At 38.3% G+C, this 18556-nt stretch overlaps 2 protein-coding genes across 8 annotated transcripts in view; one reads left to right on the top strand and one right to left on the bottom strand.

Annotated features, from left to right (window-relative positions):
* Positions 1–10671, bottom strand: part of sema5ba (sema domain, seven thrombospondin repeats (type 1 and type 1-like), transmembrane domain (TM) and short cytoplasmic domain, (semaphorin) 5Ba) — a 298720-nt gene extending 288049 nt beyond the window's left edge. For all 7 annotated transcript variants that reach the window (XM_055015127.1, XM_055015129.1, XM_055015130.1 and 4 more), the window contains exon 1: positions 10512–10671. The gene's annotated coding sequence lies outside the window, so the exon portion shown is untranslated. The remainder of the gene's footprint in view (positions 1–10511) is intronic.
* A 2542-nt stretch (positions 10672–13213) lies between these two features.
* Positions 13214–18556, top strand: part of pdia5 (protein disulfide isomerase family A, member 5) — a 112137-nt gene continuing 106794 nt past the window's right edge. The window contains exon 1 of the mRNA XM_023277997.3: positions 13214–13352. Within this exon, the coding sequence (XP_023133765.1) occupies positions 13293–13352 (60 nt within the window). The 5' untranslated portion in view covers positions 13214–13292. The remainder of the gene's footprint in view (positions 13353–18556) is intronic.

Raw genomic sequence — 18556 nt, 5'->3', positions numbered from 1 at the left:
AAGCTCATCTGAAAATGCAGTCAGCAGTTACATCATGGCATAGATATTATCTTAATGCTATCAATACTGAGTTGGCACCGGGCCCAATTAACTGAAGCTACCGATATGCTACTAGGGCTGGCCCGAGTAGAAGTTTCTGGGCTCCGGATATTCGGGCCCTATTAATGACGAGTATCCGAATATTCGGTTCACTCTGTAACATCCAACGGGGGTGGGGGGACGGAGGAAGCGAATATTTGGTTTGGTCCATAAAGTCAGAGGCGGTGAGCTCACGGAGGAAGGAGCCAATTTTTCGGCTCAGTTCATAATGTCACTCGGGGGATTGGGGGGGCAATATTAGGATCGGTTCCTATAGTAACGTCTGACGGGGGGGACGACGAATATTCGGATATTCGGGTCCAGCCCTATATGCTACGTAACGTTTACTGGCTATCAATATTTAGAGAATGTCTGTTTAACTTGTAAAATCTATTCCGAGTTATCTTAAGCTAATAACTTTTCTCCAGTAAGTCGCTGCCCTCTTTTCCCGGACAACACTCCTCTGACTCTCTGACCTGCTGCCTGGGTGCTTGACGTGACGTCACTTTGAAGGCCGTGCTCTCGCAACATGAACGTCGTATTAACCCAACATATCAAAGAGTAGAGACTGAGCAAGATAGTTATCTGTAGTTTACCTTAGTACTCGCAAGAACCCGACACGGCGCAGAACTCTGCTGTGATGGTCGAGACATACAGCGGTGGTGGATTTGCAACAATCACAAAAAAAAAAAACAAAAAGAAATTTGAAAGAGCAGAGGCTAGGATTTAGGAATGGCGGGCCGCCGCTGCTGAATGACTGTAGAGGAAGCGCTGGATAGGTAATAGGAAACGGGACCAGAATCAGAAGATGTAAAGGTACGGCAGGAGCCCAGATGATGAATAACTATAGTGAAATATGAGACAGACAATGCAACTAGAAAACACAGTTTGTATTGAAATAAAAAAAATAAAATTTGCAGCTGCTTCTAGTACAAAATCCCCCTTTACAGAAAACACAAATAATAAAGTAGATCACGTCCAATCTTAGTTTTATTCCTTTGTCCTCAGTCCAAATAGTTCAATTGTTTGTTCAGATGGGTTGTATGACACACACCCACAACACGGTTCAATCCTACTGCACGTCGTGCCTGTAGGTAGGTTCTTTTGGGCAGTGGCTCGCCATCCATTAATGGAGTTCTTCAAAGTTCTTCTAGTAATCCTCAGCAGACTGTAGGAGACTTCAGTTCTCACACTAGTGCAATCTGGTATTTGAATCCAACTCAAAAACCTGACCTATGGGCAAGGTCAGAATTCAATTACATTTGTGTCTGAACAAAGTAACTGTAAATCATCACTCATCTCATTTCTCAAGTTATCAAACATAGTACTATTTCACACTCTCAATTAAAAAAATATCATGACCAGTTTTAACTAGTTTTCCAACTTAAAGGTTGACATACTGAACTTACACACTTCAGGAAAATTAATTAACCTTGTGCAACAATACTCAACACACAAACACACAATGGTAATTGTTCACCTTAAAATATGAACTGATAAAACATGAATACACTGCGTTTCATCTTCTTTTAACTACCAAACGAACACGTGTCAGATTGCTAACATGTTTAGCACAAGTGAATGTAACTTACAATGGTAAAAATTAGCATAGTGGCTAGCGCGATTATATGCCGATTTCAACTCACCGAAGCAAAGTGTCAGACAGTAACTGAAGAAACAGCCTCCCCCGGCTCTTATGTTTCACTCTGGAACATGGATATTTGGTCTTCTTATTCTTAACTTCTGTACCAACATGAACAGTGTATCTCTCCCTCGGTTGTGACTCCCCCTCTTGCCGCATGCTGGGATTTTTTTTGAGTGCAATAGTACTTTATTTCAGAGCAACCAAACAATCTAATTGGCTGATGTGAAGTACATTCACATCAACAATTGGTTGTGTACTCAGGTTTTTATTCAACACACACACTCCTGGCAAATCAAATTTACCATATATTTTAATGCAATTTTAACTTCACTGTACATAGTTATAACTATTTAAAGATTTTAACTATTTTTGTATATAATAACTATTTATTTATTTTTGCTAGAGTTTCAAGTGTCAGATTTTATCCACTCGAGTTTATTGCTTTTTCTAGTAGTCTACTGTGGGCTACATAAACACATCAGAAACGCTGATCTGCTGCAGCTAATGGCCTCCAAACACACTGGCGCTGTTGCCGCTGAATCACGACAGCCTGTTACAAAGGTTGGAAACCTCAACACAATAGGTAAACTCATAAAAAAGATATTGTAAAGCCATGCCATTTCCTTTCACTGTGTCAATAGGTAGTGAGATAAACATCCCAAGAGTTACCAGTGTCTCCTAATCCAAGCCTTGTTTGGGGAGCTTACTGCAAACCTATTACTTCACTGAGCACAGACTCAAGAAAGGAGTTTAGCTCTCACCGTGTGACTCCATTTGGAAGAGATATAACCATTTTAAAGGGTATGCTGGAGTAAAAAAAAAAAAGGAGCCTTATTCCATAAGGAGAGTTTCTAAAAGCAGCTCACAATGGGTCTTTCAAAGTAAAATACCTGAAGCCCAGAGATCCTTGAGAGGAATGCTGTGGCTTCAAAGCAAAACTAAGAGTTTGATGTAGCCACTTAACAGCACCTGCACACTTTACACAGTCAAGTATAGTTTGTATAGACTATTATCAGGTGAATTCCACATTTGTAGTGTATATGATTGAAGCAAAGCATACAATTATGTTAAAATAGGGCTTCTGTTACCCCAAACATGATTAAATTTTCTGATTTGTCCCATCAAACTATTTATTGGTGAAGGAATGTGCACAGTTTATATATTAGCTACCCATATATTCCATTATAAACATATTAATTTTTCCTCTATATTTCTATATGATGAGGTGACAGACTAGAAGCCTGAATAAATGAGTGGAGAAACTGAAAACATGAGGGCTCACAGAAACTATATCAATCATACCTGTGCTTTTGCCATCACAGATCTCGTTTTGACTATACACCTACAGAAAAATTTTGCTGCAACTTTTCAGACAGCGCTCTTCACATAAAAACCAAATGAGGGAATATGTTTTTTTATAAAATACTGATGTTCATCCCTCCAGTACAGCCAAGACTCAGAAAATATGTTGCAGGGATTATTATAGCTTTACATTACACAATTTGGAGATCCTTTAAATTTTTGTTGATTTGATGTAACAAGAGTTTTGAGGATTTGGGATTATATCGCTACTTCAAAACTACTTTTTCTGCTTTGTACTTAAAGACTTATTATGTTAATTAAAACCACTTCTTTGTGTCTTAAGGGAAATGTACTCAGATAAAATAAATCATCGTAGACCGATTTGTTGTAAAAAAGTAAGCAGGTTTTCCTTACTGAATGAAAGATAAGAATAAAGGATGCGTGATTTGTGATTTCTGATATGAGCTATTTAAATATAGTTGACTTAACTGTTGGTGAAGACACAAAGACCTGGACATTGACCTAATCTTTAAGAATTTCTGAATTGCTATAACAACATCACTCTTTCTTCTCCTTTGAGAAACACAAGAGGTTCAAAGTAAACTTGAGTGTGAAATGATTTGAATGAATCACCAGTTCTGCTACTATAATAAACTAGTTCAGTCTTTATTACCAAAGAAACCACTTATTAGAACAGTTTTTCCATATTACAACATCTGAGTCTCAGGATACTGGTTTTATATTGTCACAAAGCTCAGCTGTATTTTTTACTATATAATTTAATAAATTAGATTAAGAATCGCAAAATAATCTCTCATGAGAATTTATGGAAAATGTACCCCAGATCTCTTTCATAAAAGACCTCTCCAATGCCTTTAGAGCAAAACCAGACAACCTGAGAGTCCATCCAGCTCACAGAGCCAGCGGTTCACAGTGATATTAAAGCAGTCGAATGGGAACAATGTTCCCACCTTCCTCACAATGGGCTCAACACCCATCTTCCAACCCAGTCCTCCGGGTCACATCAAGCCTTGAATAAGCTCCCTTCCTAAAGCTTCTGGGGGTCTCAGCCATGCATTCACAGCATCAATGGAAATAGTGTTCCTCCCCCCTACAATGGCCAAATCAACTGTGGGAGTACTTTCTCCTCCTCTCGCTCCCCTTTTATTCTCGCCCTGCTCAGACCTTGCCGGGGCTGAACAGAGGAGGGATGGGAAAGAAAAGGCACATGCCTTCACGTCCGCTTTGCATGCACACAAAGAAAAAAATCAAATTGCTCAGACATGCACGCATGCGCACATGCATGTATGAGCGCATGCTTGCACACAGCACACACACACTCTCACACACCTCCATCCAGTAGCGAGAGGGATAACAATGGGAATGTGTGAAAAGACACAAATCACTGAATAGTTTCACGTTGTAAAGAAAGCACCTCCAGTTTAAAAGCCGTCCTCCAAATTAGGAACACTGTCTCCTCTCAGGATGATTTTCAAGCAGGTGCAAGTTTAGGAATTAGCAGAGCTGCCACAAATCATTATTTTTATTAAAGATGAATCTTTTGCCTGCTTGTTTTTTGTTAAATGATTAATTGCCCAGTCTGTACAACATCAGAAAATAGTCAAGACTTTCCATGACAAGTTCTTAGTGACCAAATTGGCATCTTCAGATTGCAAAATCCAACTATGAATCCAACAATATTAAATTTCCGACTCAGAAATTATTTGCAAAACCTCACACGATCAACAAATTGCTTAATCAAATCAGCATTTTATGGCTAAATAAATCCTCTTGAGCTCAATTTTCTTGACACTCTGCTTGCTATTTTCCATTCTTCTGTAAAGATACAGCAACAACAACACGGGGAAGTGGAGGGTAAACAATGCTGATAACATTCCAGACACAAATTGAGACCGTTGGGTCGCATCAAGCGTTTATTAGCAGGGCTGCAGATGGAGCGCAGAGACGCTGCAGCCGTATCAGATTTCACAGACAGCGAGGATGCGTGTCGAGGCAGAGAAAGGCCAGGTTACAAGCAGACAGACACAGCGAGTGAAGGCCACGCCAAGTGCACTCCGCATTCAGAAACAATGAGATCCTGGGAGGCTGAGGGGACCCAGACAGACACTGTGGAATTATTCATTTCCACCCACAGACCACGAGCTTTCCTCTGCTGACAGCTCAAATTGTCTGGTTATCACAAGTGCACATTCTCCCTCAAACCCAGTCTGTCATTAGCAAAAAAACTAAAACCAAAGTCAGATTCTCATCAGGGTGCTGTTGTGTTGAGCCAAAGTGTATCTGTCAAGCTGCAGTTTGTTGCAGTTGACAGTAAAATTGGCCACAGAGCCTGAGCTGAAATATGCATGTTTCTGCACAAGTTGTCAAATAGCTAAGGAATGATTTCATTTCCAATGAAATGAGGTGTACTCAGGCACAGGACCTCAATCAGGCTTTGGAGTGAGACTGAATGGGAAACGGCAACATTTATGTCAACACTGTGGGACCACATAATCACATTCATGTGACGAGGCTGCGCAGCTTTGTATTCTCAGTATAAAAACCACAGTGAAGATGGAGGCAAGGGCTGCCACCTCAAGTCACAGTGCCTGGAGCTGTGATTTCAAATCTGGCATTGTATTTACACAACAGAGCAACAGACACTCTGACGTGGCTGCAGTATACAGAGCCACTTTAAGGAAGCATCTCTTTCTGCGTCTTCGCTCTCCTTGAAACGTCTCCACAAAAACGCAGTATGTTTCCTGCTCTCTCTGCATGTGGACAGCTTTGTTTTTCCTCAGCGCGCCCTGACCTAATTACCATGTGAATCCTGCTCAAGAAGGCCACTTTAAAAGTCTAAAATCTCTCCGATTCACTCTCACATACCAAGCTTGGGCTTTGTGGAAAAAAGGAGCAAAATAAAAATCAACAGTCGATAGGGCGCACCTCAGCCACTTACTACCTCGCAGCAGTTAGAGCATCCTGTGATGGCGTTCTTAAAATATCAAAATACTATTTTGTTGTGAGTTAGGGTTAAAAAAAAAAAGAAGATGTGGTTGAGATGAGTGGCACCAGATGTCCCGGAGAGCTTGTTTGACATGCATGAAAAGTCAAAAAGCTGAATGACAGACTAACAGCAGAATTATCACTGTCAGTTTTCACTTTCTGGATTTGTGAAAAGCTGCTGAAATGACAAAACACTCTGTCAACAATGGAAAAAGCATTCTTTTTCCTTCAAACTTGTTTCTCAGCCTTACAGAACCAAACTAGGTGAAGGGTAGTTGCATGAAGAGTGTGACATCAGACCAGCCTAAATCCTACTTCTTATCTGTTTGTACCTGTTATCTCTTTAGACAGCCACAGCAACACACTTGTGGAGGTCAGACCATATTGAACATCCCATCCTTTGCTCAAAGAGGTAATATTAGATGGAAGAGAGGACAGATCGAGTTCTCCAAACATTAAACTTTCATATCCGTTTGTCCCCTCTCAAATGATGCCCCGACAACAGACACAAAATTCGCATGACACAGTTGAAATATGCATCATTAAAAATTTGATGAAGAGGCCACTGGTTCATCTCCTCCACACTGATCATATTTGTTCATAGAAATGAATAATTTACGTCGACATCAGATGACATAAAGATACTGACCTCTGCACATCATTGAAAGCAAAATACTTTCACACACTGTACCTACAAGGAGAAAAAGGTTCACTAAAATTAAGAGGAACATAGAGGTGGTCTGAGGGGATTCGGGAAAGGAAGGAGGGGGTTGAATCCTCTTTTTTTTTTTTTTGTTTCAGATCTCTTTTACTCTGCTGCTCTGGTTCTCTCCTCACCAGGACCTGTCAAGAGCCCTCATCAGTTCATCAAAGATGAAAACCTGTTTTCCATTTGAAAGGACTGACCCTGGATACTAAAACAGCTCTTCAAATGACAAAAGCATTAATCATCCATAAGACATGCATGTGGGCCTGACGAAAACTGCAAGAATATATGAATATCAATCAAATGATGGGGGAGAGGGGGAGGAGATATGGCACTTTCATACATATTGATGGATGACGAAAACAAAAACAGGAGTTATTCCAAGAAGTGAAGAATTGGCTGAATAAAACTAGATTATGGTTGTTTGCAGTCTATGGAGAGAGAAATTAAAAATTAACAGTGTGAACACAGTAGTCCCTGACTATATTGCGGTTCACTTCTTGCAGTCTCATTGTATTGTAGATTTTTGGATTGGGTTTGGTTCCGCAAATGTTTCACTATATCATGGAATTTTGTGATACAGATATTTTTTATGCAATTGTTTTTGTGGTCAGTTGCATTGCAAAGTAACATTGGAAAACACGTGCCTACTTCTTATATACTATATAACTGCCAGATGCGTTTATTTTGACACAGACTGTAGTTTAAATGTGGCAGCAAGTTACTATGCTTCACACTCACGGTCCTGACAACACTTAAGCAAACTAACTAGGCTGACTAAACCACAAAAACACAAATACAAATAACACTGGAACATTAACAAAAACCACAATAATGACATTTAAACCCCCAACACCCCGAACTCCCATGGTGCATTGCAGCACAATAGTTCATTCATAGCGACCAGCTCTGCTATTGCTATATTATTTTAATAATTTTTGCGGTAAAATAAGCATTTTGTAGCCTAAAAAATGAAAACAACATAAAAAATATGTAAAATAAAATAAAACATATTAAAAGAACATTGAATGTAAATAAAATACGTAGCTTACAGCGCTGGGCTCTGATTGGCTCAGCGACTGTAGCATCAGTCTCCTCTGTCTCCCCTGTGTGTAGCGCATATGGTATAGCGGCATTCAGTGTCTGGCCTTGTCCGTTTGGCACAGAGGTCTGATCGCTGTGCATAGTGTTGCTCTGCGGTTGTGTATAGTGTGTGGCGAGGATTTATAAAGCCTAAAAATACATATCAATAAGAAAAGCCCTCAGAGAGTGCAATACTCCGCCAAGACTGTTCATTCTCTGAACACAGGCGTGTGTTATGCATGTGTGCATGAATCGCCCGACCTAAATATGTAGCAGGCTGCGGGAATTGAAGGGACTCAGAAACACCCCCACAATTTAAGTAATCAATCAATTGTTCCTTGTATCAATTCCGATAAGTGGGCAACGGTGGATTTGTAGTAGGATCACATGATCATCAGCAGGAAACTCACACAGTGCTCACTTGTTATGGTTACAGTGACGCCGTGCCGGCCGCTATATCTTGCAATGGGAATCCTTAACAAATCAGTGGATCCAGACAATAAGCCGCATCACTGCCAAAATCTAATCACTTGGTCGGTAAGCGCACATCCATGTTTGTTGTGCTGAGCAGTGATTAAAACCTGCAGAAAAACTGTCCTGTCATGCTGGGGATGTTTAGCATGGAAGACAGCAAAAGACATGAGCATAAAAATGCAAAATAATTGCAACCGGCCTAACGTACGGCCCTGGAGACAGGTGAGTCAACCAATATTTAAGGGTTACAATACGGTCGCTACATCGCAGATTTTTGTCTATCGCGGGAGGGTCTGGAACGTGACCCCCGTGATAGACGAGGGACCACTGTATTTCTTTTTTTGGATCACTCACTATCCAATAATACTATGTATTTTCTGTCTGTGGCATTTTAAAGAGAAACAAAGTGGTTTAAAAAAAACAGAACAAACTTATTGTGTCATCTGATGTGTTTTCCTAAACTTACGCCAACCACACTCTGCATTTGAGAGCTGTTTGAGTGTTAATGAATAATACATTAATTGATGATGTTGAAGACACTGAGACTCAGTAAAAACAGAGTGCGGCTCCAAAACAGCTTCTAAAAGCCCAGTGTTGAGGGGTGAGCAGTCATGGAGAATAGCTTTCAAGTGAATAACTTGTTTGATTAATTTAGTCAAGTGAATGTAATATTTTAAAACTTGAAAACTGGTAGCTATGAGATAAATTTCTCTGAAAGCTGTTCCCAGCAAAACTGCCTGCAGATAAAAGCTTGTTCAAAAGTGCTTGACATTTAATAACCTGAAACAAGAGGAGGGAAAAAGTAATACTTCATTAAAGGGACGTCCTTATATTGTTTTCATGTGTCCAAACTTGAATGAGTGCTACACTTTTGCGAACAGACAAGAAGCTCGTCTGCAACATTGCTTTCTGCTCTACCACAGCTGTTCCAGCACATGATGCAGCAAACTTCACCTGGTGAGGCGTTATCACAGCTGTGTAAAGTGCTGCTCAACACTGCCCTCTGTTGCTAAACTGCAGCACATCCCGCTCTAACAATCCATTTCTGGAATAATCAACGTAAAACACATGAAAGAAGGAAATGTTCGAGTTTAGAATGCAGCATTTCTTTGTTCGACAGTTTGGAGGGCTTCCTGTTGAACGCTTATCCTTCTGGAGAATTTAGAATAAAGCAAATCTACAGTGTCTGTATGTCAGAGAAATGGAGAAGCAATTCACCCAAGCTCATGAATAATGACTTGCTGAGCTAATTTCGAGTGTTTTCAAGCAGAATTAGTATCACAAACGTTTGCTGGGATTTGGAGAGAGTAAAAGAACGCTCGTAATGCTGTGCGTAAAGCTGCACATTCCGTGCGTAAAAGCTGTTAGTCTATTTGGAAGTGATGAGCAAAGAAGTGATTATTAACTGTGTGAAGTCGGCAAACAAAATTCACCTGCACAGTTGGAAAGAGGACAACAAGATAGTCGAGTTTGCACCACTTGTTTGCGCCCAAAATTAGGTTACAATTTGGAAAGCAAAACATGCAATTGTGGCGCATAGCATTCACACAAAGCACTCTCCCCTCAACCACATCAGTAAAGTCCCCCTCTAAAGATTTTTTTTCCTGTAAACTTCACATCTTTCCAATATGCGACTACGGGGCAGCACAAAGAGTAAGTTTGAGACGGTGCTAATATGGCAGGAACAGGCAGCTCCTGCAGCCCACAAATGCGTCTCTGATCCTGGGATGAAACGTGAGTGGAAAGTAAAACTGGCGAGGCATAAAGGAGATGAAAAACACGCTATATCAACGGGCAAAATCACATTCAACCCCAAGCAAGTGCAAAGTGGGCAAAAAGGGGGTCTGAGAAGTGTTTGGCATTTAGAACGAAAAGATGCCACATTGCTCAAAACCCTGAAAAACGGTCCAAAGAGAGAAACGGATCCCACAGCATGGCTGAATAAAGCTTTCGAGTAGCCCATCCATTAGTGATGAAGGGTGTTTTTCTTTATTTAATTTATATAAGGAGGTCACTTAACCCAAAAGCAGACAAATTTCCCACAGTATGAGAAAAATCGCATTTAAACCACAATCCGTTACGTTCGTAGCAGCAAATCTGAAGCGGGATAAGAGCTGGAAACTGGTGCACAACACACCCAAAAAGTGCTTTGTATTATATTTTGTCATGCCAGGTATTTTGTGAGAAGCAAGAAAAAAAAGTGATTTTTTCTTTTACCTTCGAAGATGTTTGTATTCCTCCAAGTTGATGAAAATGCCAGGTAGAGATTAGAAGAGAATCAGACTCGCACTTAGAGCAGTGAAGGCAGAAGAGTTGTTTCCTCCGCCGCTGTGCCTTCCTCTCCGAGCAACCTGCAGCCGACAACTGCGCTCTCTCGCTCACCGTCGGACGATACCACCGGACCGAGGTTGCGGGGGAGGGGAGAGGGGCGGGGGGAGAGAGAGGGGGGTGGGGGGTGGGGTGCAAGCGCAATAGAAGGAGGAAGTACGCAAAGACACCCCAGGGAGAGAGCCGGAGGAGTGACGCAACTGTGCGTCCGTCCAGAGCAGAGACAGCCAGACAGATTCATGGCGAGGACCTGGGAGAGTCACGGAGAGGCTTCTGGGAAAAGGTTTGATCCGCATGTTGTGGTCTGGAACGCCACAGAGGCCTAGTGTGTGTGTGTGTGTGTGTGTGTGTGTGTGTGTGTGTGTGTGTGTGTGTGTGTGTGTGTGTGTGTGTGTGTGTGTGTGTGTGTGTGTGTGTGTGTGTGTGTGTGTGTGTGTGTGTGTGTGTGTGTGCACGCGTGCAGGGTGTTACCTGGCAATAACTCCACTGGGCATCTCAGTGTTTTTCTGCTCTGCTGGTTGGTCCAAAGTAAACAGTGACGCTCAAACAGTGAACACAAGTCATGGTTATATTCTGAGCCAAAGTCATTCTATTCTATTCTATTCTATTCCATTCCATTCTATTCTATCGCTAATAGGTGAGTATGACTTATATTAGAAGATGTAGAAACTCTATTGTATCTCATGGTCATGTTTACATTTCACTCAGTTCTGCTTTTCTTAGTTCTTAGTTGTTGCTCGGCTCTAATTTTGCTTCCTTTGTTCTTTTTTGCCCTTTAATATCTTATTTTCTAAGTCTTTATTTAATGTCTACTGTTGCATGAAGAGAGAGTAACGAAATTTCGATTTTGTGTATGTCATGTACATATTGAAGAACTGACAATAAAGCTGACTTTGACTTTGACTTGACTTGTATTCTATATACTCTGTTAAGTTCTATTCAAATCACTTAATTATGCTTCTTTCGGTCTTTCTTTCTTTCTTGAACCTGATGGATATGTAGATAGATTCAGGTAGGATTGCAGGCATCGTATCTCACTTTAAACCAGATACCAGAAACTGAACGATCAAAAAATCCGTTACTTATTGCTCTCTTTGTTTCTTTCTTTCTACTTTAGTTTGATATAGTCTACAACTGAACCTAATAGAACCCATTGTATTGTATTGTATTAATATATATATATATATATATATATATATATATATATATATATATATATATATATATATATATATATATATATATATATATATATATATGTGTGTGTGTGTGTGTGTGTGTGTGTATATATATATATACAGAGAATGAGAAAACACTCAGTATAAACCAAGTCCATTTGGAAAATCCCTTATTTATGCTTTTTTCACCCACTTTTCTCTAGTTTAAGCAAACTTCATGTCCCCCATCTGTTCTGTACTATTGAGTGCTATGCTATGCTATGCTAACACAAATATGAGTGACATCAGTATAAACCAAAATCCATTCAGAAATTCTCTTATTTATGCTTTATTCATTTTTTTGTTTTATTTAATGCAGCTACAACTGGCGGGCATACCAAAATTGACAAATGAGGTATATTTATGTTCAAGTGTCCTATATTATGCTATGCTATACTATGCTAGCTAACAGGTGAGTATGAGTGATATGAGTACAGACCAAAGTCCATTCACAAAATCTCTTACTCATGTTTTGTTCATTCTCTAAGTTTGCTGTAGTAAAACTATACCTGGTAGCATACTGAAACTGAAAAAATTGGTAAATTTACATTAAACTTCCTTATGCTATGCTATGCTATGATATGATATGCTATGCTAACAGGTGAGTCATTTGATACCAGCACAAACTATAGCTTATTGATACTTATGCTCTGTATTTTCTTAAGTTTGATGTAATAATGTAACTGCACCTGTAACTGAACTGAAAAATAGGGTTTTAAAAGGGACTTAAATGAGTCTATTGCTCATCCTCATTGTTCATCCTTTTTTTACAGCACAAACACTATTCTGTTAATTAAAATTTGTACTGTGCTTCCACTATTTGCACTATTTTATATTCTGTCCTGCAACATTTGACCACTTTACTTTGTATATAGTACTTTGTTTTTTTTAAAAATTTTTTAGCAGTATTTTTATCTATTTTTATTCATATTTGCACTGCTGCTAATTGCCGTGTTCTTCCATATAAATTTCGTTGTACTTCTGCAATGACAATAAAGTCTCTTTATCTTTAGCTTTATTATTCTTTTCTATTCAAGCGTTCCGTATTGCATTTATTTCTTTGCATCTACTTTGTCTGGGCCTATTGGACCAAGGCGCTGCCTCAAACAGATGCTGAGGAGCACATTTCATCAAGACAAGTTTCCCAGATGGAAAGAAGTCGAATTGATAAACAGGTAATTACAAGCCATTCAATCACAAGCCAATTTACTAATTGCCCTCTGTTGTAATTAATTGTCTTGCAATATGGCTGCATTATGTTGATAAAAGCAAAATCATGTAGACCGTAGTGTTACTACACGCTACTGCTCAGATAACAGAATATCTGGGAGCTTGGAGGTTGCAGGTGCGATGACAACCTCCTGGAACTACTTTTCCCGGGATGCTTTGCACCGCGCCGGAGAATCCGTGGAAAACCTAGTGCGCATGCGTATCCAGACGTGGCAACGGCATCATGGCCTCTTGGAACTGCTACGGGAGTCGGATGAGAGAGGCGAAAATGTTCGTGTTGCTGGTGAGTGAAATTAACCTGTTCTGTGTTTAAACTGAAACGGGGCTCTGTGACATCCTGGCAGGTTGTGCTCGCGTTCGTTACCGAATAGAAGAGGTGGAATTTAAAATAAAAAACAATCGTAAAGCCCCCCGCTCTCCTCACCGCGTCTCCTAGCCTGTACGTGCTGGAGCTGCAGGAGGGAAGTTGACAGCCCTTGACTGAACTTGGTGGCCGAATTTAATGAGCTGCTAGGAGCGTGGAGGCACCGCGGAGGGAACCGGACGGGGTTTATTCGTGTAAACCGACGGTACCGAGCGGTTTTCCGGCCAACGGTCGTCCGTGTCGGCATCCTGGGGTCCCTCCCCTCTTAAGTCTGAACCGCAACTACCGTCCAGTGTGGAGTCAGGAGAGGCTCACCTGAGGAGGGATGTTGCCTTCCTGTTAAACCTGCCTCCCTCCTGTCTGTGCCTGAAAGGTGTTGTGCCAAAAAGTGATCGTCTGCCAAAAACTGATTTTAGTCTACAAAAAGTCTCTGCATAATTTTACCACCTCTGTATTCTACATGAACCAATTCAGTATTTTTTTAAACCGGTTGAAATAGCTTTAAAGGATAAGTTCAACTTATTTAATGCCATTTTCCACTTGCCAAAAAGTGATTTTAATTACATTAAAATCACCTACACAATGTATCAAAATGACTTGACTTCGTCCATTATTTTCACTGTTATGATTATTTTCTGGATCAATTCATTAGTCCTTCGGCTTGTAAAGTCTCAGAAAGTGGTGAAAAATGTCCAGTCTCTCAAAGCTCCAGATGATGTCCTCATATGTCTTTATAAGAGATTCGGTTTTTTGTCATAAAGAATGAAAGAAACTATAGAATAGTCCATTTAAAAAGGTGGAATCAGAGAATTGTGACTTTTTTTCTCAAAACATGACTCAAACCAAGTAATCAATTATCAAAATGTTGATGACAAATTAGTTGTTTTGCACTACTGTGTATATATATTATCTATCTATCTATTTATCTATATTATAGTTTTGTTATTATTCTCTTTCCCTTATTCCTAGAGTGACACCAAAAGCCGAAAGCAAATTTCTTGTATGTTGTGTACGTACTTGGCCATGATAGCTGATTCTGATTCTGATAATCCTTAACATCAGGCCTGATTATAACTTCAAACATTTCTTTGGTCACAATTATTCAGTTGCAAGAAATGTTAAAGTTTCACAAGGACAACCCTTCGCTGTCACCACAGATGCAGGCATGTGTGTTTGCATGTTAAGGCTGTTTGATCAACACACAAGCAGCTTTAGATGGATGTGATCTGGGTGATTATCAGTTTTTGGCAAAGTATCAACACTGGTTTCATTTATGCAGCTGCTCATCTGCAATGTCATCTGTCAAGGGGAACTGAAAGTTAAATGAAACTAAAATGACTTGTTTAAAGGTGTTGGACACTTATTGTTTGATGTGATCCTGCTGTTGTCTATAAGAAAGGACCTTTGGAGGCAATACAGGAGGTTTATTCTGCTTTCTTGTGTGACCGTCACAACTGGATTCTTTAGGCAGAATAAGATAACCCTTTATTAATCCCAAAGTGGGGTAATGTACAATGTTACAGCAGCAAAGATAGTGCAAACATTTTAGGAATATAGTATAAAAATCAAAATAAACCAAAATATTAGGGCTGGGACTTCAACGCGTTAATTTCGATTAATTACAACCCCCCCCCCCAAAAAAAAAAAAAAAAACGTGTTAACATTTACATTTACATTTAATCGCACCTTTCTCAGTTCCCTTATTTCTGGCACACCAGTAACTCCGATGAACACTCCAGCCCAGTAGGTGGCAGTAATGAACCTAAAGTCTGTTTGCAACCGTGATGAAGGAGTGCAGGAGTGATTTTTTTTTTTTTTTTTTTTTTTAAATTTTCATTTCAACAAAGCGTTACATAATTACATTGCATCTTAGAAATTTGCATTTCGCTAAACATACATAAAACACAAAGAAGAAAAAAACATCACGTAGAAATACAATAACATAAATAAATAAAAATAAAAATAAGGGGTCTGCTAGGATGGGGTAATAAATTTGTATTTTTCTAAGATTCTTAATGTTTTTATCAATTTTTTATTCATTTGATTTGATTTTTCAATAGTTTTTAGGTAATTTTGGAAATCTGTAGTTTCAAATACATAAAAGGAGGGTAATTTCTTTAGCCAAATCATCTTATGAATAAAGAATTTTGCTAGTATACAAATCAGATTAATAATATATATTTCATCAACAGAGAAATTAGGGTTGTTAAAGTAAAATAAAATATCTGTTTTTTTGAGTATGGTTTCTTTTTTAAGTATTCTTGAGATATATCTTTCTAAATGGAACCAAAAGGAAGTGGAGTGAAAACAATCAACAAATATATGCTCAACAGTTTCTCCTTCACAATCACAGAAAGTACACTGATTACTTATGTCTGGTATAAAAAGATATACATTTGCTTTGACAGGATAGTATCTGTGGATAATCTTATAAAGAAATTCTTTTATTTTATTTGTGAGTATATACCTATGAGGCATTAAAAAGACTGTGTTCCATTGTTTTTTATTCAGACATACTGAGCGATACTTACAAGTTGGAGTTGTGATATACTCTAGACCACTTCTAATAAAATTATTTGAGCATTTTTTATTCAACAAATCCATGCCATTTATGGAAATAGGGCTCTCCAAAGCAGGGAGTGTGGTAATCTGAATGTTACAAGCAAGAATTTTTATATTGTAAGGGATTGATCTGATCACTGTATGAAATTCTTGCCTGGAAACCTCAAAATGGTAAGTGTCTAGGAATGCCTCATAGTTATAAAACTCACCATTATCATTTAAGAGTTGTTTTACAGTGTTTACGTTGTTTATAAACCAGTTGTTTAAGTACAAAGTCTTATTTCTGAGTGAAATATAAGAGTTGTTCCATAAGATACAGTGGTGAGGAGAGTAACTGTGTTTGTATAGAAGCTGCCAGCATAATAAAACTTGGTGATGAAAGTTTGCAAGTTTGATTGGTAGTTTTCCTATTGAAAAGGGACATTTTAAGAGAAAATTAAGGCCACCTACTTTTTGGAAGAGGTAATTAGGAATAGAGTTCCATAGGCTGTTAACATTTTTTAAGTATCTTTTGATCCAATTTATTTTTATCGTTTGATTAAAGACATCAAATGTCAGCACATTTAGTCCTCCTTCAGCTAGAGGATTAGTAAGAACTATTTTCTTCACTTTGTGAGGTTTGTTTTTCCATATGAACTTGAAGAGATTTTTATCTAGTTGAGAACATGTAGATTTGGAGACAAATAATGAGCTTAAGGCATAAGAGGCTCTTGACATTCCTTCTGCTTTACTTAGTAAGACTCTTCCATATATCGATAAATCTCTTACCAGCCAACAGTTAAATTTCTTTTTTATAGCATTTTCAATAGGAACAAAATTATTGCGTTCTCTCTCCTTAGAGTTATTACTGATATCAATACCAAGATAAGTAACTGAGTCTTTAACTGGAATGCTACAAATTTCAGTTTTGTTGATTTTTCTTATAGATAGAATTTCACATTTTTTTAAATTTAAATTTAATCCTGATGCTTTCGAAAATATTGAGAAAGTGGATAAGGTTATGGGAACTTCGTCAGCATTCTCCAGAAATATTGTCGTGTCATCTGCGAGCTGTGTTATTTTGAGTTCTTTGCCAAGAACATTAATTCCTTTAATGGGGCTTTGAGAAACTAAACAATTTAACACTTGAGCAACTAGTAAGAAAATGTAAGGAGAGGCCGGGCAACCTTGTCTTACGCCTTTACTTATGTTAAACCTTGACGATGTACCATATAGAAGTTTCACTGAGCTATTGTTATCTTTGTATAGTGTTTTGATAGCACTTATAAAAAAGTTACCAAATTCGAAAAAAGAAAGGACATCAAAGATAAATTTGTGACTGACAGTGTCAAAAGCCTTCTGGAAGTCAAGAAAAAGTATTAAGGGATCATCTGGGATTAACTCATTATAATCTATTAAATCTAGCACAAGCCTGATATTATTCGAAATATGCCTTCCTGGCATAAAACCACTTTGAGATTCATGAATACTTTCGTTTAATCCTTTTTTTAATCTTTTAGCCATAATAGATGCAAGAATTTTATAATCGTTATTTAATAGAGTAATTCCTCGCCAATTGTCGATGAGAAGTAGATCCTTTTTGGGTTTCGGAATTAGAGTAATTATACCTTGCTTCAATGAGTGAGGTAATTCTTCCTTAATTATGGATTCATTATATACTGCAAGTAGGAATTCTGAAATTTCAGTAGAAAATTGTTGATAAAATTCAGATGTGAGACCATCATTTCCTGGTGACTTGTTACGTTTAAGGTTATTAATCGCCCATTTTATTTCTTCAACTGATAAAGTTTCATCACATGCTTTCTTAGTGTCGTCACTTGGTTTTGTTACATTTTTTAAATTGTTAAGTACAGAAGAGCTATCGTTACAAGCATCTTCTTTATAAAGATTTGCGTAGAAATTACTAACGAACTTTGAGATTGTATAGGCATCTTCAGTTATCAAATCACCTATTTTTAATTTAGATAACATATTTGACTCTGCATTTCTCTTTTCTAAGTTGAAAAAGTATTTACTATTTCTTTCCCCTTCTTCTATCCATTTTACCCTCGATCGTATAAAGGCGCCCTTGGCTCTCTCAGTATACAATTCATCCAATTCATTTTGAAGTCTATTTAATTCAGGTGTTAATTCGTTATCATTTCCTAAATTTAAAGTCATATCTGTGATACTTTTTGTTAAATGCTCAATCTTTGCCCTTTTCTTTATCGCCAATTCTTTACTGAACCGTATAGCATATTTTCTGATTTCATACTTAAGAAGTTCCCAGTATCTTCCATAGTTGTTATCAGCATTTGCAGAATTCCAGTGTCGTTCAAAGAGTTCTTTGACTGACTTGGTAAAATCATTATGCGACAGGAGAGAGTTATTGAATTTCCAGTTTGTAAATTTTCTTTTGTTTTCTTGAGCTGTTAAATTTGTTTTAAGAAGAATAGATCTATGATCAGTCATAATAGCAGGGCTAATTAATACTTCAGTTACTAGCCTTTCCATATCTCTTGAGATTAACCAAAAGTCTATTCTAGATGATAAAGTGAAATTTTTGTTGCTCCAAGTATATT

This window comes from Amphiprion ocellaris, chromosome 11 (genome assembly GCF_022539595.1).
Source record: "Amphiprion ocellaris isolate individual 3 ecotype Okinawa chromosome 11, ASM2253959v1, whole genome shotgun sequence".
Classification (NCBI taxonomy): Eukaryota; Metazoa; Chordata; class Actinopteri; family Pomacentridae; genus Amphiprion; species Amphiprion ocellaris.
Note: the sequence above shows the minus strand (reverse complement) of the source record. Positions and strands in the feature narration are given on the sequence as shown.